This window comes from Cetorhinus maximus, chromosome 1, assembly GCF_964194155.1.
Source record: "Cetorhinus maximus chromosome 1, sCetMax3.hap1.1, whole genome shotgun sequence".
In the NCBI taxonomy this organism is placed as follows: Eukaryota; Metazoa; Chordata; class Chondrichthyes; order Lamniformes; family Cetorhinidae; genus Cetorhinus; species Cetorhinus maximus.
Genome location: NC_135879.1, coordinates 34,662,196 through 34,684,953, shown reverse-complemented (window position 1 = coordinate 34,684,953; position 22,758 = coordinate 34,662,196). Strand labels below are relative to the sequence as shown.

General features: G+C 46.5%; 1 protein-coding gene across 2 annotated transcripts in view; it reads left to right on the top strand.

The window, feature by feature from the left end:
• The window catches only part of fat4 (FAT atypical cadherin 4), a 397,379-nt gene that overhangs the window by 198,524 nt on the left and 176,097 nt on the right, over positions 1-22,758 (top strand). For both annotated transcript variants that reach the window (XM_078539696.1, XM_078539702.1), the window contains exons 3-5: positions 1,898-2,029; positions 15,524-15,785; positions 20,911-21,261. In XM_078539696.1, coding sequence (XP_078395822.1) covers positions 1,898-2,029; positions 15,524-15,785; positions 20,911-21,261 — 745 coding nt within the window. The remainder of the gene's footprint in view (positions 1-1,897; positions 2,030-15,523; positions 15,786-20,910; positions 21,262-22,758) is intronic.

The following is a 22,758-nucleotide window of genomic DNA, read 5'->3' as shown; positions in this document are numbered from 1 at the left end:
CGTGGGGTGGGGCCTGCTCGCCGATGCGGGGTGATTTCGGGCGGGCGTTCCAATGTCACCCCGCATCATTTACATTTTCAGGTCGGCGGACATGCACCCAGCTCAGCTGCGCACCCGCCGACCTGTCAACGGTCTATTAAGGCCATTGAGAAAGTAGCTGAAATCATTAATGGACCTGCGCATCCAGCCTTAAGGTTGGCGGGCAGGCCAGGAGCCCTGGCGGGCTTCTGAAAAATCATGAAACCTCATCCACGGGCAGGATGAGGTTCATGAGGGATTTTAAAATTTCAGAATGTTTTAAAATAAAAGTTATGGACATGTCCCAACACATGTGACAGTGTCACATGAGGAGACATGGCAGTGAAACCTTTTCTGTTGTTGAAACTGCAGCGCTGTTGGGTTGGGGGGCGGGAGGAGGGCAAGCGCAGAAGTCAGCGCAATGAAAGCTCCTCGAGGCACAGAGCTGCCTCAGGGAGCCAAAGATTTAAAAACTCAAAAATAAAGAAGTTACCACTGTTAAAAATATGTTCCCTCATGTGACTCCATTATGTTATGAATGAAATTTTAAAAATGTATTTCATTTTTATTTGCTGTTGGAAACCTCATCCTGCCCATGGATGAGATTTCCTAAAAAATCCAAAGGCCGCTTGGCCTTTTCACCTGCCCGCCAACTGTAAGGTTGGACAGGCAGCAAAAAATTTCATTCAATTGTTACTTTAATGGCCGTAATAGGCCTGTTAATTGTGGGTGGGCACACTGCCGATTCCTGTGCGCCTGCTGACTGAAATATCACGCGCGTGCGTCATGATGTTGGGATGCTCACCTGATGTCATTATTGCACGTCATTTTACGCTCGAGCGGGTCGGAAAGTGCTCGCCCGCTCAGCGAAAAATCCTTCCCATAGAGTATAATGTGGGGAATGTGAACTTGCCCACTTTGGGAGGAAGAATAAAAATGCAGCATATTATTTAAATGGGGGAGAGATTGCCGAACTCTCTGGGTGTCTTGAGTGTACTGGTACATGAATCACAAAATGTTAGTATGCAGATACAGCAAGTAATTAGGAAGGCAAATGGAGTATGCTGGTGTTTATTGCAAGGGGACTGTAATATAAAAGTAGGGATGCTCTGCTGCAGCTGTATGTGGTATTGATGAGACCACATCTAGAGTACCGTGTGTAGTTTTGGTCTCCTTATTTAAGAAAGGGCATAATTGCATTAGAAACAGTTCAGAGAAGGTTCAATTGACTGATTCCTGGAATGAGAGAGTTATCCTATGAGGAAAGGTTGAACAGCCTGGGCCTGTATCCACTGGATTTTAGAAGGTTGAGAAGTATAACGTCCTGAGGGGACTTGACAGGGTGGATGATGAAAGGATATTTCCCCTTGTGGGAGAGACTAGAACAAAGGGGCACAATTTAAAATGAGGGGTCTTCTCATTTTAGATGGAGATGAGGAGAATTTTTTTCTCTCAGAGAATTGTGAGTCCATGGGTGGGATTTTCTGGCCCCGCCCACCACCGGGATCATCCGGTCCCACTTCAAGTCAATGGAATTTGGGCTGGGCCGCTGAATCTCCCACGCGGGTCCCACCACAGCGGGGCCGGAAAGTCCTGGCCCATGAAACTCTCTTCCCCAGAGAGTGGTGGAGGTAGGACCGTTAAACATTTTTAAGGCTGAATTAGATAGATTCTTGATTGACAAAAGAATCAAAGGGTATGGGGGGTAGGAAGGAAAGTGGAGTTGAGGCCACAACCTGATCAGCCATGATCTTGTTGAATGTTGGAGCAGGCTCGAGAGGTCGAATGGCCTACTCCTGCTCCTAATTTGTATGTTTGTATGTTCATTTATCATTGTATCCAGCAGCGGTGTGCTAACAGATTCTTTGTTGTTTTTCAGGTTGAAATAACACTGCAGGATATTAATGACAATCCTCCTGTGTTTCCCACTGATGCATTGGATGTCATCATTGAAGAAAACATTGGAGATGGTTTTCGAATATTACAGCTGTCAGCTACTGATGCAGATGAGGTAGGTACTGCATCGCTTGACTTAATATCTGTTTTCCACAAATAATTACAACCCCATAAGCGATACAACTTTAACTTTTATCGTTTCCATCGAGTTTCTCATGAAAACTTAGTGAGCGGCTGAAGCCCATACTGCAGGATAGCGCCAAAGTTAAAAAGAGTAGGAAAGAAGACTAGATAAATCAAGAAGTGGTGATTTGGTGACACTAAGCTTGGGTTTAAGAATGTCTGGCTGCCCTCTGGAATTGGCAATGAATCTGTGATGCATTAAGATTAAGTGAGAAAGAATACAGAGGATATTTTGATGCTTGGTAAGTTAAAAATTAAACAGAGGTTCTGGTACTCAAAGAAAGTCTATAGGCAGGATCCCCTCCCCCCCCCCCGTCGGAGAGGAAGTTGAAGTGTCTTGCGTGCCTCTGATCAGCGCCCCCATTCGGGGGTGCGCTGCCATTTTACATGGGTGGGCCAATTAAGGCCCGCCCAGCATGACGTCCGCACGGAAGCGCTGTGCGCTCCCTGTGCGGGCGGGGGGCGGATTCCCTTAACCTGAGAGTGCACTGTTTTGCTCATGCACACGAAAGAGCGCACTCATCTCCCTGAGGCTAAGTGCTGCCTCAGGGAGATTGGCTCTACAATAAAAAATATTAAAAATAGAGAAAAAAAAAATCCCCTGACATGCCCCCTCATATGACACTGTCACATGAGTTGGGACATGTCCATAACCTTTTAAAAAACTTTAATTACATTATTTTTTAAAACTACATTAAACCTCATCCCGCCCATGGATGAGGTTTCATGCTTTTTCTGAAGCCCGCCAGGGCTCCTGGCCTGCCCGCCAACCTTAAGGTTGGACGGGCAGGTCCATTAATTACTTCAATGACTCTGTCAATGGCCTCAATTGGCGATTGACAGATCGGTGGGCGCGCAGCTGATTTTGCTGAGCCCCTGCCTACCTGAAAATTTAAATGGGGCGCGGTGACATCGGGAGTTCCGCCCAACCTCACCGCACGTCATTTTACGCGTCAGCGAGCGTGCCCCGCCCCCTGCTCGCCAACGGGAAAATCCTGCCCTATATTACTTTTCTTAATTTTCTATCAGCTTGAACACATTCTATCCTTCACGCTCTTTAAAATTTTGGTGGAAAATCAAAGGAAATTGTTTCTCAGTATCCAATGAATGTAGAATGTTGTCAGCATCCATTCACTCAATATTAAAGTCCCAGAATGTTGAGGTTTGGAATTACATTCCAAGTTTATAGCGTTCCACATTTATTAAATATTATGCAACATTCAACTGACAGCCAGTAAACATGGCTTCAGTCCATTTCATTCCTCATGTTTATGGGAACGTGAATGCTATCACTTTGTTCAAATATCATTCTAACATCGCAATTATGAAGTTATTCTTACTATTACAAATTACAAATCTCACTTTATTCATGCAGAAGCAGGGGGTCTATGACAGTAATAGTAATGGAGAAACCGGTGGAAGCATAATAATTTGCTGTTGACTTTACTCCTTGGAAAGCTAGCTCACCAAATGAAGCCACTGTGTTGTGCGTGTGATGGTGAACCTAAGAATGAATTGCCATGTATCCCTATGCAAAGAAAGCAATAAATAAAGAATTATATTCATTTAGCTTCTTTATTCTGTCCTCCCCCCCAAATTTGACCACTCCTAAAAAAGTTGACTTTTGCTTGCATGCGCTTCATTGAATCCCAGCTGCTCTGCCTACTTTGTCCAAATGGCTATTCTACATGTGAAAACCTCATTGTCGTTCAGCTTTTCAACTTAAGTCTGGTTGGCTGGATTTCTTGAGTTGTTCAAGGTGAGGCTTGGAGAATCCAGGAGGCAAGTGCCTTTGCACCGATCTTCTGGATAAAGCATACGTCTGATGAACTCCCTGCATTCAGCCAGCCTCCCATTACCTTGTCCTCAAGGCTTTTGATTTACCGTCTCACTCCCCCTCATTGCCAAGAGGCATATGATCGTCCCCACCAGGTCCCTAATCTCCCTCCACCATGAAGCCACCCATCCCTCCCTCCAGAGCCCCAATTCCCCTCCACCGCTCTGCCAGGCCTCCGATTTCCCCAAATCCCCTCACATTCCCCAACCCAGATATCTAATCTCATACCCCACAAAGACTTTCGGCACCGCGGGATCGGAAACGCAACAGATTGACTCCTCCCTGTCACCACTCACTGAGATCATGCCCCTCCACCATCCCCTCCCCCCCAAGGTTGCCTCCGACCGCACCCCCTTCCCACCTCCCTCCCTCCAAATTTGCCCTCCTGAAAATGTTGACTATTGCTTGCATGCCCTTCCTTGAATTGGGTGAACTGATGTGGTTCTAATGCTTTCAACTGGTTTCCCCCCCCTCTCACTCTCTCTCTCTCTCTCTCTCCCTCTCTCTGTGCAGTCTTTCTGTGAGTTAAATTTCAGTGCAGGAACTAACCACCCAGGCAAGCACTTGAGAAGACAACAAAGTGGACCAAGCCAATATTGTGTCTGGCACAATTCAGCATAGTTTGGACACAGCATATCATATAGCAAAATTGTTGTTCTTATCCCAATTTTAGGCTGATGAAATGGAGGGCCCTGATTTGAACATCTTCCCGAAAAGATAATAGATAAAAGATAATAATTACCCTTGTTCTTCAGGCTAATCCTGGGCAGCTGCCTAAAACAAGCGCGGGCCTGTTCCACATAGAATTGCGCAACAGGCCCCTATAATCCAGCTTCTGGGTTAAATGAACCAGTTTAGATTCGATTGGCTAAATTCAGCCATTGGCTGTTCTTTTGCATTCAAAGCAAATGATTCACTTCTGTGTGCAAAAGGCATTCAAAATTGCACGTTCGGAAAGAATCCTGATTGCCAATGCATGTGGTTTTGCACACACACTGTAATGTGTTTTTATATAGAAGAAAAGATAGATTGAAAGCAATATGGAAAAGTCCAGTGGTCGACATTTCTCCCTCATCTCCCCCACCACCCACATATTTAGATGGACTTAGATTCCGGCTTTGTACTAATCCCATGTAAAACTTTTAGTGGTACATATAAATTATATTTAATCACTACTGTCCTGAAGTTACTGTGGAATACCAGTACATTCATGCATAAATCGTTCATTTATAATTATTCACACTGCTATTTTAGTAGAGGCATTACCATGACTTTGCAATGAATTAAAATATAGGCAAAAAGAATTTCATATGACCACCTGGTTCTGATATTTCTCTTCTATTGACCCGGGAAATGCTCGGTTTCCAGGGGCAAAAGAGAAGAAAACCAGGTGGAGGCTCATGATGCTAGGACTTCACCCTTTTATGCCACCCCTGGATTTCCAGGACTTTCCCCATTGTTGGGGGGTGGGGTGGGGTTTAGTGAGCATAGGATGTATATGACTCCGGTATGTGGAGGGAAAGGGCAGGTGTGTAAATGGAGGGGGAAGGGGGCCAGTGTGACTCATGTCTCATTTTCCGAAACGTTTTCTGAAAGGAGCATCTAAAAAAGCTGTCTGTAGCTTTTGCTCCTGCTACCCACATCCCTGCCCTCCCCCATCCCATCTACTCGCCACCTCCTCCACCCCTGCCAATCAGATTGGCAGTTCTGAAAGTGCTAGGCAACAAGACAAAGAAGGCCTAAAAAGGTAAGTGGCCTTAATTTTCAGCAGGATGGTTTTGGGTCATCAGGGCTGCCTTACCTTCTGGCTGGTGTTCTTTAATTACAGCTGGCAGTGCCCTGCGGCTGGTCATCATTATTACTGCAGGAGTCACAGGCTCTGGCTTCCTGGCTGCAATTCTGAATGACAGTCCTCTCAGAGCTGCTGGGGGCCCAGGCTGAGGGCATCCTGACGACTGAACCTGCAGATGTTGAAGTTTGGATCATGACTGCAAAGATAATGCACCTCAGGTGGGCTGGGCCTAACACTTAAGGCAGACTGGGGAGAGAAACATGGGGCTGAATTTTTCGCTGAGCGGGTGGGTGCGTGATGACGTCAGGTGAGCGTCCCGACGTCAGCATGGACTCACGCGATATTTCAGTCGGCGGGCACGCATGGGAGTCAGAATCACGCCCGCCATCAATTACGAGGTAAGAAGGCCATTAAAAAGGCAATTAAGAAGGATTAACGTTGCCTGAGCGATTTCGTGCTCGTCGCACGGGCAAAATGGGCAGGCAGGCAGCCGACAATTTGCTAAACCTCATCCATGGGCAGGATAAAAAAGGTCAGCAGCATTGCCAGTGTGAGTAGTGAGGAGTTTTGGAGATAACTTGCTGCTGATTGCTTATTGGTACTTGGCAGCTTCATCTCTGTTCAGGCTTCATTGTTAGTATTTCCAGGCTTCATTTCAGGGCTTATTGGTGTTTCCAAGGTCCCTGGAGGATTCGGACCATATGGACCCTTCCAGGTATCAGGCAGCCTTCACTTACCCTGGTAATGGGGATTGTGCTCTCCGCTGGAGGCACCTGCTCTGAGGAGGAAGAGAGGGGCAGAAGGGAGAGGAGGCCAGGTGTCCCAATGCAGCTTCCAAGGGAGGGACCTGTGGGAGGAGAGGCGCAGGCACATGGTGTGCAGGGCCAGCAGGTAGTCCAAGGCGGAAGGGGCTGCAGAAGACACCACTATCCTGCTGCCAGGGTTTACAGGCAGCAATGCAGCTACCTCAATATGTCTGAGGTGCAATGCCGAAGGAGGCTCCGTCTCTCAAGGGAGACCGTGACCTCCATTTGTCAGATAATTGAGCCTGAGATCAGCTCCGACTGTGTGGGTGGACACCCCATACCAGTGGCTCTGAAGGTCACAGTGGCCCGAAACTTCTATGCCTCCGGCTCTTTCCGTGGCTCAGTGGGGGGTCTTTGTGGAGTCTCCCAATCAACTGTCCACAGTTGCATCAAGCTGGTGACAGAAGCTCTGTTCAGGCAGGTACTGACCTTTATTCTTAGTGTACAGATGATGCCAGGCAGGCTGAGCAAGCCAGAGGCTTTGCAGCGATTGCTGGGCTCCCCCGCATCCAGGATGCAGTCGACTGCACATATGTGGCCATCAAGGCGCCAGTGGGTCAGCTGGGTGCCTTCATCAACAGGAAGGGCTTCCACTCCATGAACGTGCAGATAGTGTGTGACCACAGGATGCATATTCTGCAAGTCTGTGCACGGTACCCTGGCAGCTCCCATGATGCTTACATCCTGAGACAATCCCAGATGCCGAGGCTTTTCAGTGCTCCAGGCCGACTGGATGGATGGCTGCTGGGTGACAAGGGCTATCCATTGGAAAGGTGGCTTATGACGTCTCTCCACCACCCAAGAACAGAGGCAGAGAAGCCTTACAATACGAATCATGCCTCCACAAGGGCGACAGCAAAGAGGACCATAGGTCTTCTCAAGATGTGCTTCCGATGCTTGGACCATTCAGGGGGAGCACTACAATAACCCCCAGAGCGTGTGTCACTGATAGTGGTTGCATGCTGCGCTCTGCACAATCTGGCACAGGCAAGGGGGGGGACCCACCAGGGGAAGGGGATCTGGACGTAGCTCCACAGATCACAGAGGATGAATACAGTGGTGAGTCAGAAGAGGAGCACAGTGAGGAGAAAGCAGAGGGTGTGGAGGCAGACCTCGGTAACCTGCAGGGAAGCAGGGACACCAGGGACGCCTTGATCCAACGTTTCTTCAGCTATGCTGCCAAAGATCTGCTTCCACTTCATGTTAGGTCTGCCGCCTCCATCCTGGATGTCCGAAATGACCTTTTCATTTACACCCAAAGTCCACTCGATGTCTGTGCAATAAAGTATCCAGCCACTCATGTCCAGCATTACTGGAGTACCCTGCAACAGAAAGAGAAAAGGTGAAGTATACTCAGGCCATCAGAACCATAGCAAATTTAATGTTATTGTCAAATTGAATGCATAATAACATAACCATTACTGGTGTTGATGTCTACACCAGCAGACATATAAACCAAACATAAATGAACAGAAAATCACCCTTGAACTGTCCCTCTTATGCTCATGATGTCTTTAACTTGTGTTTCCGAGTGCTACATCTTGGTGCCATGCCTTCACTGGTACTGGCGTTGGAGACAGCCTGCTAACTCTGCTCTCTTATTGGCACACACTCACACTTCTGATGACCTTGGCGGTCGTCCCCTAACCAGTGGAGCCTGTGCTGGCCCCACCTGGGAGGAAGTGGCCAGCGCCACAGTTGGCATCTCCCCAGTCATCGTAGCCTCGTCAGATGCCACGGTCACTGGCGGAGGAGCTGCTGCCGTCATCCAGAGCACCCTGAGAGGAGCCCACAGAGGTGACAAGAAGCTCATGTGCCAACGTGAGGTTGCCCTGGATCTCCCTGCTCACCATTGATGGACAGGCACCTAGCTGGGATACTGGGTACCTCATCCATCTCCTACACTGGCACTGACCACCTGAGGTCATTGTCTGTGTGAGGGCTTGCATGGATCTCCACCAGATCCTTCTGCACATCCCGCTGGACATCCAGCATCCTTTTTTTATTTGTTTGTTGCACGTGAACATTGCTGGCTAGGCCAGCATTTATTGCGCATCCCTAATTGTTCAGAGGGCATTTTTAACAGTCAACCACATTTCTGTGGGTCTGGAGTCACATGTAAGCTGGACCATGTGAGGACAGCAGATTTCCTTCTCCGAAGGGCATTAGTGAACTAGATGGGTTTTTATGACAATCAACAATGGTTTCATGGTCATCATTAGACTGTGAATTCCAGATATTTATTGGATTCAAATTCCACCATCTGCTGTGGTGGGATTCGAAGCCAGAGCATTACTCTGGATTACCGGTCCAGTGACAATACCACTACATCACCGCCTCCCCCCTAATCTGCTGCCTAATGGACGACTCCAGAGGCTCATCATCTGCTTTTGACTGAGCATCGCCCTGGTACCCAGCAGACCTCCAACTGCCAGTGCCCTGGGCACTGTCCGTTTCCGCCTGCACGTCGAGCGAGTGTGAAGTGCCCTCACCAATGGGCACCGACATTCTTGCTGCCGGTCTAATGCCTACCAAGGTGCTGGCATCTGCGCTGGTGCCTGGTTCAGAGAGTGGGTGTGACGCAGGTCAGTGTCAGGGGTGGCCCTTTGGGGTCCAGAGAGCGGGAGCGTGCTGACGAATCTAATGGAGAACAAGGACACGTCATTAGTTAAAGTCATCACACTGTCACTGTGCATGCCAGGCACCCTGGTGAGACAATGGAGATCTGCATCATGGTGCCATCATCTGACCTGATCAATGGGGACTCCAGGTTCGAGGTTCACATCAATGAAGAGACTACACTAGAATGGTTGCACAATCCGAAACTCACCTCTGTGCACTGCGCTGTTACCTTCGTATGACACCCCCACCTCTCCACGCCCAGTTACACGTGGAACGTGCCGGCTCTCCAGCTCAAGGGCATCCTGCTTGAATCTGGTGAGCAGCCGCAGTTTGGGCGGGTCTCCACCTCTCGATTTGGTTCTGGCTTCTCTTCTCCTGAAAGGACGGAGGAGCATTGATTAGTCCACCCTCTACCTGCAGCGCCATTGCAGCCTGGCCAACCCCATCTGAGGAGCACCTTACAGGGCACGTCGGAGTCATGACCCTCTAGCCGCAAGGCACTCAGTCCAAGCTGCCAGGGCTCACCCCCTAGGCCAGCTGCGGCATCATTGACATTTGGCACTCAGACTCTAGTGCCCCTAAGGTCCACAGGGGGACAGCCACACCATAACACTTCTGCACACTGATTCATGCCAACACGGTACTCACCCATCCTAAGTGCAGCAGGTCACTGAACCTCTTCCAGCACTGCACTCATGTTCACCTCACCATGCCATGGCTGCTCACCAGCACTGCCACCTCCTCCCATGCCCTCTTTGTGAGGTGCAGCAGCCTCCTTCTCCCATCTCTGGGGACAAGGCTGTCCCTCCTGGCAACCACCTCCTCCAAGAGGACCGTGAGGCACCCATTCAAAAAGCCGGGGGCCGAGTGCCCATTCGAGCTGCCCTCCCGCCTGCTGTGTCCAGCCGCACTCGACTCCGCTTGAATATTGAAAACGCCTGTGCCTGTGCCATTTTTAAACCGGCTGCCGCTCACCATCGAACCCGTAAGCCAATAGGCCCCCACACCCACTCTCCCACTCAGCCTTTCCCGACTAGTGGGGAACCACGTTTCATGCTGGGTGGGTTTCAACTGGCCCACCAGCATGAAATCGCGGTCAGGGGCCAATCGTGGGCGGGGGCCCATTTCCTGGCCGTTCCCGGGCCCGCTGACCACGCCCACCCGCCGAACTCGAAGTCCTGCCCATGAGGCTGTTAGGTGTTCCCCCACGAGTCTCCCATGGAGTCATTTTCAGGTCCCAGCAGCACTCATTAACTGGCTATTATTTTCTCATTTTTATGTCACTGAGTTTCAGCCTATGTCAACCATGCTAAATTTTAATGGATCATGATTATTGATCCATGGATGTGAGAAGTTCCCAGTCATCTGTAGTTCTAAATCTGTTCAAAAATCAAACATATTTTTAGTTGATACTTTTAGTGCAGTGGGGTATTTTTTTTTGCTTAAAATGCTCTCTTGCTTCAAACTATATTCCTTACACCAAAATGCATTCCTTCCAGCTTGATGCAGAACCACCCCCCCAGGACTCTTTTACTTACACAATGCAAAACTGCTTATATAGCTGGTGTTCATTATGAAAAAGATGAAACAGCTAAGTCTGAGCTGAGGCATTAAAGCCTGTGGTAAATACAAATGTCCAGAAACTCCTCATTCAGACCTTCCACTGCCTATAGTATGACAAGAAAGGATTTCAATAAGCAGAGGCACCTGTATATACAAGCCACGATCATAATGCTGCTGGGTGAAAATACTGTTAAAGTATACAAGAGAAATTACAGCTGACATGAAAATGTTTAACTGCACATGTTATTGGTTAGAAATAAAACTTTATCGCAGTGAAGGTCGCTTTTTAAAGTATGACTCGGTAGGTAAATTTACTGCATGTTGCCATACAGAACCTATTGTTTTTCTTTTAAAGACAATCCTAATACAGTGGTTCAACTTATGTGATTCTGTGAAGTTTCAGGTTTTGTTTTGCTTTCATCAATATCACACCACATCTACTGCACTCACCACTCCAAGTAGAATTGGCGCTTTCCTGTTTTTCAGTTGGACAGGCTTTTTTTCTCAAACAGGCTTCTTTTTTTGCATTTTCTATATAAACAGGACGGATCTAAGTTTCTGGATCCTTGCTCTTTGTCCTCTTTTCAGAGGATTTCTTTTAGTTTGTATTGTGAGGTTTAGAGTACAAAACCATCAATGGACGGTTCAAGCTGCTCCTGTGGTTGTATGTCAAAATGAAGTTCAGCTTCGCCAGCCGGGAGAAAGACTGCCAGACCCATAAGCTAATGACACTGCATCTAAATCTGCAGCATTTGAACAAAGAGCTGGCAAACAGATTGAATCTAAGAAACCCTGCAAACAAAGTAAGAGATGACGCTGAAATAAATGTACTCTACACCAGCTGAGTATTGACACCACAGAACACTTGATTTGTTTTAGGACAAATATATAAAGGTGATTTTCCCTGAAAACAGGATCCTGACCTTCCTCAACTCTGCCCTCTGCCCAGTTTTGGACTTAAAAGAGGTCACACCTTACTTCCCAGCATATCTATTAAATACTTTAAGAATGTCCAGCAGACTTCGCATGTCCCACTTCAAAGGTTTGACAGAAAGTAGAAAGGAAAAAGGAAATGATTCCACGCTGAAGTTATGTATGCTGTGGTGATGAAACCAAATCACATCTTGGCCTCCACTCTTTATTCTTCTTTCAAAGAAAGAAAAAAAAAAATGAAAGAAAATTTTACTTATATAGAGTACCTTTCATGACCTCAAGACCTCCCAAAATGGCAGTGTTGCACTCTAAATCAGAGTTGTAGTGTAGGAAACATGGCAGCCAATTTGTACACAGCAAATTCTTACAAATAGCAATGAGATCTGACCAGATAATCTGCATTGGGTGAGGGAACTCCAGAGAGAACCTTCTTGTTCTTTTTCAAAATAGTGCCAAGGGATCTTTTACATCTACCTGAGAGGCCAGATGTGCCACAGTTTAATGCCTCATCCAATAGATGGCTCCTCTGACAGTGCAGCACTTCCTCAATACTGCTCTGGAGTGACAACCTAAATTTTGCACTCTAGGCCAGGATTTTGCACTCGTTGGGTGGGCTCAGCGGGGGTGAGCGGAAGCGGTCGGGAAGCCGACCGCCACCCAGATTTCACACTGGCAGGTCAATTAAGGCCCACCCAGCGTGAAACGCGTGCTGCAGACCGCTTGGCATTTTCGCTTGCCCGCCAACTGTAACTTAATTATTACTTTAACAGCCTTAATAGGCCTTTTAATTGTCGGCGGGCGTGCTGTTGACTCACATGCGCGCCTGCCGACTGAAATATTGTGCGAGTGCACGATGATGTCGGGACACTCGCCCGACATCATCGCGTGTCATTTTACACTTGTTCGGGTCGAGCGCACGCCCGCCCGCCCGACGAGTAAAAAATTCTGGCCCTAGAGTGGGTCTTGAAACTGCAATCTTCTCGCCCAGGGTGAGAGTGCTACCAGTGAGCCATGGCTGATATGTTCCCCTGCTCCATACTTCCTTTATGGCATTCAAAATTCTTGTGCACTGCATGCCACCTGCTACACCAGCTTTCTCACTGGTATGCCCTCTGTTTTTTTGGCCACTTAGCTTCTGCACTGAGCATCTTGGTCTCTTCAATGTACACCTCTCATCCAACTTCTCTATCTCCTCTTCTCATTCAATTTCAGTCTTGATCTGGAGCCTTGCATCCATACCCATGGTCACCTATCAACTTTGCCATCTCCTGTGGCCTTGCTGTGCTCAAGGGGCGGAATCTTTTTGTGCCAGAGGCCGGGGAGGTCAAGCGGCTGGCCATGCACAATCGTGCAGCAGCCAAATAGAATGCAGAGACAAGGGCTCTGGCCAATCATGAAGCGGGGTCAAAGGTCCAAGTGCCATATTTGAACAGCACCCAGATGGGCATCTACTCCTTAGCAGCATCAGTCTGGCTGTTTGTGAGGAATTTGTAACTTTTGGATCTACTGGAATTTACACAGTGACATTTTGTGAGGGGATCATGAGATCTTGCAGGGGCCTCATTCTGGCTAGAATCTTCATACATTGAAGGTGTCACCAGCCTGTCTGGCACGTCACTCCATCACCCTTGCCCTGCCTTTGATTACCTAGACCCACTCCCCATCACCCTTGGCCAATTATCATTCACCCTAAAGCTTCCCCCTGTCACCATTGGTCATCCCCCCAGCACAAAGGAACTGACCCCCCGTTACCCTTGACCTGCCATACATCATCCTCAACCCTCCCTCTATCATCCTTGGCCTTCCCTCTGTTACCCTCAACCCTCAAGACCTCACCATTAACCTTCCCTTAACCCTTCATATGCCCATAATTAAGCTTGACCTCCCACCTGTAGATATTGACCTTCCCTGTGCAGTCCAGCTTCCTCCTTCTGTCCCCAACTAGCCTTCATAGGGTTACCACCTCCCTCCCTCCTTCGGTCAGCCATGCCCCCTTCTCCTTGCACAACTGGCACCTGATCTCAATCATCAATGCCTCTTCTCCCCTAGTTCAACAAAGCTCCCCACACAAGAAAAGCAACTCCTACTCATCCAAATCCAGCATGAAGACTACTGCGCTGGCTGCACACCACCTTTAACCAATTGTTTCTGGTTTGCTGCTGTTTACTAACTGAGTGCGAGGCGAAAGGTCAGCTTCCCAATGGTGGGATGAAACTTGGTTATTATGTCACAGCTTCCTCCAATTTATCAGGAAGGATGAAGTTATCATTTTCACCCCTGCCATAAGCTCTTCTACTTTGCCACTGATTCCATGTCCTGGCCTCACTACATGCTCAGACTGCACCAATCCCACTAACAATTTATTGCTTTGTTTGGGCTAAAAATCAGCTTCAAACCCCATGTCAATTCATCACCAAGATTACATATTTCCTCTTCTGCACTGCTTCAGCCACCATCAGTAAAACTCTTCTTTATGTTTTGGTTTTTCCTTTGCCCTGCTGATATGTTTCAGGTTTTTCGACTATTTTACCTTGTCAAACAAAAGTACACGTAGGTGCACACAAACTTATGATATCCAATTTTCATAACAAGGGCTTCTCTTTACCATAGTCCCCACTTCATTTTATTGTATGACTAGATATGTAAGCAACCATGATGACAAGGCAGTAATTTAGTGAAGGGTTTTTAGTAGTTTATTTACTTGGGAACAATTAAAAGGCAATAATTTAATCCAATGGTACAAACCACTACAATGACATTGACTCATTTCTAACTCAGATTGCAGACAGGAAATTATTCCGTCACTGAAACCTGTTCCGATGCTGTGCATGGATCTTGTTGCTTCTGATCAGATTTTCTACCAGCAGCAACACGTGTCAGCTTGGACAGCGAGGTCTGAAACTTCTTCCTCTGGCCAGCGAATGATTGGGATGGGACTTCTGCCACCTCCTGTCATTACAATGGCCCATTTGGCTGATTCAAGGATTATTACCAATTTAGGGTGAGCACACAGCAGCATCCCACCACCAAGAAGGGAGCCAGCCATTACTGAGGATGAAGTTGTGAGTGTGCTGCACTGGCAGCAGCACCAGGTGAGGAGGGAACAAGTTTAAAGGGCACAGAAGAGATTGAAGAGGTGACAGTAGAATTTTTTGGGGGGGGTTTGGACTAGGCAGAAACCTAATAAAAGAAATTATTTTGGCCAGAGGAGAGTGAACGGTGCCCATCACTTGCAATCTCTTCCTTCAAAAGCAGAATCAGTAGGCCTTTCAATTCTGCAGCAAGAACTACTGCTAGACTTTCGTGACTGACTTTGGGATCAGCAATTTTAACAGAAAATGAGAAAGCAATTTGGTAGATTGCTGTGCCCTGCCTTCCTGCTGGTGCCTGTTCTTCCTGCTGTCATCTACATGTGGTGGGCAGTGAATGGACAGCCAACAACCTGCCATCCTGTGGCGTGGGAGGAAAATCTAGTTTAAGGCCAAAATTTAGGAATAGGCCTCCTCCCAGATTTTCCTTGATTTTGCTACCATTATACTGCCTGCCCCTGAGCTGTATAAATTAGGAAAATCCTGACTTTACCGTTTGGTACATTCCATATCCTGGCTGAAAGAACACATTCAAAAGGAGGAACTAACAATCAGGGCATCATTACTGCAATCTCAGGAATAAGTTGCAGTTAGTATCTGAAACATTCTGTATCTGATCTGAAAATACATCAATAAACTTCATTTCTAAATATGAAAGGCAAACTTGATATTTAAAATGCTTCAGCCATGCCTCATTGACGATGTTGGCATGATGCATGAAGATCAGAGAATTTTATTATTGCTGAACTTGGAATTCACGTGACTCTATTTTTCCTTAACTTAGGGTCCAAATGCTCTTGTGACATACACAATTATTAGCGGGGCGGACAACAGTTTCCGTATCGATCCAGAATCCGGAGATCTTCTGGCCACTAAACGTTTGGACCGAGAGCGCCGTTCCAAATATTCCTTATTGGTCCGAGCCGATGATGGGCTGCAATCTTCAGATATGAGAATCAACATCACCGTCAGTGACATTAATGATCACACACCCAAGTTCTCCAGGGATGTGTATTCGTTTGATATACCAGAGGACGCTGCACCAGGTAAGACCAGAAACTAAAGCAAACCTCAAGATATTAATACTAAATATTAATAAATAATAATATTAATGGAATATTAGCAAACTAACATCCACCTTGTCAGGACAGCTAATTTAGGAGCAGTCCCTATGATTCTGTTCACACTTTAATCTACTTCAGTTCTCTGAACGCAGGTCCTTGGCGATTATTCGCCGCGCATGGCAAAGTGCTGTGATTTTTTTTAACTACGGGTAAGGCAAGGAGTCTACCTCAGCCAGATGACGATCGAACCCGCTGCTTTTGGCATTAATCCAATCCACACTTCCTGGCTACGGGTATATTCTGGGCCTAAGTCGGTAATGTACTGGCATCATGCTGAACATGACTCCAGTTAACTGGGGTCAAGTTCCATTGTTAATATGTAATTGTTAGTTACTTGTCTGCAAAACAAGAGGCCAAGTGCTAAGGGATTCCATATGTTATAAACTATCCCAAGCTGATCTGTGCTGTATCTTCTCTGTTTCTGGTCTGGATTGCACTGCCAGCTGCCCTTGAGCAGAAATGCATAGTAAACAAGCTCTGAGGCTTAACTAGAATATCCTGTATAAATATATCTTGGTAAATAAATACATAGGAGTGTTTTGAAATCATGCCTTCCATAAATAATGAGCAAAATGTTTCAATTTTTGCATTCTTCGAAGAGGGGTCATGGGCCTGGATTGTCCTCGGAGGTGTTCTCACGGGAGATTTTGGGAGAGACATCACAGGGAGGGGTCGATCGATCACAGGGGGAGGGGAAAGATTGTTACAGCAGGTTTACATGATAGAATTCCATTGCATCCCAAAAGCTGTTCCCACTCCATCACATAACTTTGCCGAAGGCGACTGTAAACAAATGCCCCAGTATTTATGGGGAGGGAACGGAGGCATGTGTAATCGGCTAGGAAACCTAGATATGTTGGGAACATAGATGTCTTGCCAAATTTAACAGCAGGATATCATTAGATTTTTTTTTTTACTCCTTTTGCCACCTGCCTGTCAGCTACATTGCAGGCTGGCTAGCTGCCAGGCGAGAAAACTTGAGTACAAGACCACAACTGTGGACCACTGGGGATAGGCCTCAGAAATTTGTGAAGATCAGGGATTTCTGAGGGGACTCATGGCACGCCAAATAGATCACGGAGAGGGAGAGATCTTGGGAAGGGGGGAGAGATTGCAGAGAGCAATCGGAGGGAAGAGATTTTGGGAGAGAGATCATGAGGAGGGGTTGACCGATCACAGGGATTGTTGCAGCAGGTTTGGAAGATAGAATGCCATTGGATCCCAAAAGCTGAGGAGCTAAGCCTCATTCAAATATTATAATCATTTACCCGCCCCTGCAGAATGCGGTGTTTGTTTGATCCAAGACATGTTGTGGTTAATTTGGTGTGTTTGTGGCTGCCTATGGTTGGGTTTAAGCCGTATCCTCTCCTGCCTATCCAGGAGTAAGGGATTGTGGGATGGCGGGAGGAGTGGTGGTGAAGTTAAATTTACCCTGATGCTTCTGTTGCATTCCCAGGGAAGTAACAATTGACAGAGCTCGAATGAAATTCGCTGCCTGCTCTCCATTTATTTACTTCCTCTCCTTTGATAGAAACAGTGCTACTTAGCACTAGTTTCACTTTTTTTTGAGGGATTTGCAAAGGTAGTAACATTGCATGGCCAAAGTGGAAAAGACAGCATGACCAAAACATTTAAAAGGTTAATTATTAAAAAAGAATACGAACACTTTAAGGCTTTTATGTCACCTGCTCAATTACTGGACTGTTTACTGTGCTAGGCTGTCATTGCCAAACTGAATATTAATAAGTTTATAACATAGTCCTAACCAGCCTACCGATCAGTCCACTGTGTTATATATTATATATATTAGTAACTGATTGCTACTGAATTGAAATTTCTACAATATTATTGAGTAGATCTTTTGGAAAAGCAGAAGGTGCTTATTAAGCACATGCCAAATCAGATACAACAAAGGCACACCCAACCCAGTCAACCCTGCAAAACCCTCCTCACTAACATCTGAGGACTTGTGCCAAAATTGGGAGAGCTGTCCCACAGACCTGTTGAGCAACAGCTTGGCTTAGGTCCCAGAATCCCTTACAGACATATGTCCCCGAATCCTCCATCTCAATCCCTGGCCCTGTTCTGTCCTACCAGTAAGTCAGACCTACAAGAGTTGGCAGTATAGTGGTATATAATCCTCAACATTGATTCCATGAAGTCTCATGGCATCAGGTCAATACGGGCAAGCAAACCTTTTGCTGATTATCACCTACTGTCCATGTTGAACACTGATTGGAATAAGCACTTGGGGGCAGCAACTGCACAGAATGTACCTGGGTAGGGGGGTTCAATGTATGACTCCACATGTTATTTTCTGGAATTTATAGGAATTAGAGGAATCCAACTGAAACATATGAAAATCTTAAGGGGTTCGATAGGGTAGATGCTGAGAGGATGTTTCCCCTGGCTAGGGAGTCTAAAACTAGGGAGCACAGTCTCAGGATAAGGGGTTGGCCATTTAGGAATGGGATGAGGAGTAATTTCTTTGCTAAAAGGGTTGTGGATCTTTGGAATTCTCTGAGCATCAAAATCCGACCTAGCCCACCACCAGTCCTCAGCCACTCGGCACTGTTATGAGAATTCTTCTCCTGCAGATGAAAAAATTGCATTGATAAGTAATACTTGTACCGTCAATCTCCTCGCAACCAGCCCACCCCAAGCCCAGTTGGCCATTGCAGGTCTGCAGTACATTCTTCCCCTGCTAGTGGCTGGCACTCACACTAATATGTCTGGTGTGTCCTTCCACACCCCCTCCCCCCCACCCTACCACACATGCTGCCTTCATCACAGCTGGGAACACAGTTGTACCTGCCGTTGCAAGGAGGCACAATGACGTGGAGCGCAGAGGGCAGCACATCCATCTGTGCCACAGCACCTTGAAGATCCCCTCACACCATGTCATCACCCTGACTTCGACATGTCGTGGAATTCGACCAGTTCGCCTGGGTGTGGCTTCTCCAGGTTGAACCCACCATAGTCATGTGGGTGTCACTGCACCACATGCTGCGGGTGCAGAACCCATCTCACCACAACCCTCTCATTCTGACAAATGCATAGGCAATACCTGGTGGGCCGCCCAGCTAAGGACACATGCCATCAATGACTCATTGCACTCAGGCCACTTAGACATGGGTGGGGTGCCAGCGGGGGAGAAGGTTACATGATGGGTGCAGTGAATGATGCTAACATGCTACTCACCCTTCCCGCTGCAGGTCATTGAAGCGCTTGTGGCACTGGGTCCATGAGCACCACATTGTGGGAGCTCACGACCTCTGCAACCTCCTCCCACGCACGCTTGGTCAAGTGGGGTGACCTCCTCCTCCTGTTCTCGGGGACAAGCACATCCTGTCGTGCTGCCACCTCCTCGAGAAGGGTAGCAAGGCACTCATCGGAGAACCTGGGTGCACACTGGCTACCCGCCCTCCGCTCCTGCATGGCTGTTTCAGATTTACCTTGCCCCCAACCTTTGGCCATGTACAGCAGCCTTGGTGCAGCTACAGCTTGGCCTTTAAACAGGCCGTCGGGTCGCCATTGGACCCGGCGGCGATTGCCATTCCGCCTGCGCCTGCACACTCCCACCGTCGCCAGGAGTCGCCAAACATGCTGGGTGGGCCTTAATTGGCCCACTGCGCAAAATGGCGGTGCGGCCGCGATTGTCAGCGGCGATCAGGACCACGCCCGCCAGCGCCCACACCCGCACTCCCTGCCCGATATGGGGAAAATTATCCCCAATGTTTCCAGTCCAATATGACTCTTCTTCAGAATGGACTTTTCCAAAGAAGAATCATATTGGACTCAAAACATTAACTCTGTTTCTCTCTCCACAGATGCTGCCAGACCTGCTGAGTTTTGCAGCATTTTCTGTTCTTATATCAGTTGCAGAATCCAGTATTTTGCTTTTATTTTAGTGTCCAGTAGGAGAGAGTTTAACCACCTCCCCACCTCCCACAACATTACCATTTTTAAATCCCTATGATCAATATCCTGGGGGAGGGGGGGCAGTAGGGAGGGCACAGAGTTGGGGGCAGAGGGGCGGCAGTCATCATTGACCACAAAATCACTGGATCAGTCAAATAATTACTGTAGCTACAAGAGCAGGTCAAAAGCTGGATATTCTGAGGTGTGCAACTCACCTGCTGACTTTCCAAATACTTGTCACTCTCTATCGACACAAGTCAGGAGTGCAATGAATACCCTCAACTTGCCTGGATGAGTGCAACTCCAACAAAACTCGAGAGGTCAACCCCACCCAGAACAAAGCAGTTGTTTTATTGACACCTCATTCATCACCTTAAACATATACTCCTTCCACCACTGATACACCCTAGCTGCAGTGTGTACCATCTACAAGGTACACTGCAGCAACTCACAAAGGCTTCTTTGACAGCAATCCCCAAACTTTCAATTTGTACCACATGGAATAACAAAGGCAGAAGGCACATGGCAGCACCATCACTTCCAAGTCACACACCATCTTTGACTTGGAAATACATTGTTGTTCCTTTATCATTGCTGGGCCAAAGTCCAGGAACTCCCTCCCTGACAGCTTTGTGGGAGCACCTTCACCACGCGGACTGTAACTGTTCAAGAAGGTGGCTCACGAATATCTTCTCGAGGTCAATTAGGGATCGGCAATAATTGTTAGTGATAAATAATTTTGTAAAAAGTATTATGCAAAGTGCTTCTGTACAAATGATTGACAGTATAGAAATGGAATAAACTGCTTATTTTAACTAGTGTACACCATAATCTTGTGGGTTTTGGCATTTCGATTTTAATAGTTAATAAATTGCACAGATGAAAGTTGTTTTGAAACAGGCAAGCCACAAGAGTAGTGATAGAAACAAGATGTTACTGATGATATTGAAATGAAAATTGTTCATTGAAGTTAAGTAATCCCTTCCCTTTACAAAAAGAAAATAAGAAAATATTTAGAAATGGGAAAAAGTTTCATATCTTTCTATGAAGAATCACAACGTGCTACAATTTAAAAAATATTGTTAGAGATTTTAAACACTTTTCTTTCTTTATTTAAATGTTTTAGGCTCCATTGTGGCAGCCACCTTAGCCAGTGATGCAGATTCTGGTACGAACGGGGAAATCACATACATGGTAGAAGAGGATGATGAAGATGGGGTGTTTTTCCTCAATTCTGTGACTGGCGTTTTCAACCTGACTCAAACCCTGGACTATGAGAAGCAACCATATTACATTCTGACTGTGCGAGCAGAAGATGGAGGCGGACAGTTCAGCACAGTGAGAGTTTACTTCAATGTGCTGGATGTAAATGATAATCTTCCCATTTTCAGCCCTTCAACTTACAGCACTGTAGCGATGGAAAACCTTCCCCCTGGAGTAAGCATCCTAACCATTAAAGCGACTGATGCAGATGATGGTATGTATTATGGAAAAGTTACGGATAAATTGTGATTATACTAACCAGTATTGCAATAGGTGCTCCATCTCTGAAAGATATTAAAGTCAGTTTCCAGGGATTCAGTTTCATTATCCTGTTGAAAATGGCTGGGGTAATTGCACATTGAGAATAACGCTTCTGTCGTCTCTCTGACAGACAAATTTCCATGAAGTCTGAGGTTTAGCATTAGTAATTTACTACCTACCCTAAATTCCTTCACAATTAATCTCAGTTCTGATTTACAATACAGCAAATTTAACTCTTTCAAATTTGCAAATTTAACTATTGCACTATTGCATTTTTAACAAAAGAGCCAGATTTTTTTTTAAAAAGAGATTTGTCATGAGAATACTAAAATTTATTTCTGTTCCATAATACAGAGGAAGATTTTTTTTAACATTTATTTATTTTTCATTAATTTTTCTCAAGCTGGTAAACATTTAAGTTTCAGAGTCAGCAACAAGCACACATGGAAGAACCACATGTCCAGATATCGGGACACATCTGAGACCCTATACTGGCTGCACTGCTCTTAGTTTTCCATCTATTGATTTCAGTGAATGGAACATCTTAAATATGAATCAGCTGTTTTCTGGTGCTTTACCTCCTGAGTATGAGGCCCCACCTATTTTCCCTCTGGAATGAATTGTCATCTATTTAAACTGTATTTAGTGGCACATTATCACTAGTCTGTATGCTATATGGTGACATGTCATTTTCTCTTCACTGTTGATTAATTTGGACATTTAAAATTTTCAAACATTATATCTAAGAAAAATCAGTGGTCTTCCAAGAAGCAGACTTTTCATTTCTGTCTTTATCATGTAAAAAAAAAGCCCTTGCATTTATCAAATAATTATCATGATCTCAGGGTATCCCGAAGCACTTCACAGGCAAATAAGTATTTTTGAGGGATGGCACTTGTTGTAATGGAGGGATATATAATAACTAATTTGTATGCAACCAGGTCCCACAAACAGCAGTGAGATAAATGATTGGATAATTTATTTTAGTGATAGTTTAAGTTTTTCTTTGAGCCATGACATGGGATTTTTAACATCCACCTTATAGGATAGACGGGACCTTGGTTCAGCATCTCCCCTGAAGTTTGGCACCTCTGACCGTGCAGCAGTTCCTCCGTACTGCGCTTTAGTGTCATAGGTTCTTAATATGTATTCTGTTGAATATTCTATTGGGACATGCTAAAAGCAGAAGTATGAACTCTGCACTCGTCATGGGAGGTTTTATGGAGTGTCAGGGGTCTGGCAGCTGGACAGCCAGTGAGAGACCGATGTTGCATCCCCCGGGAAGCCCCGCTGGCATTAAGTGCCTCTGGCCTTCCCTGGGATCAAGATGCAGATGCAATCTCACCCTCCAAGAGCTGGTGGCCAATCAGAGGCCAGCAGCTCTCTTGCTCACCAGTGTCACTAGGGAGGCGGTGGTTGCTGCGGGAATGACAGCCACCGGAGGCTCAGG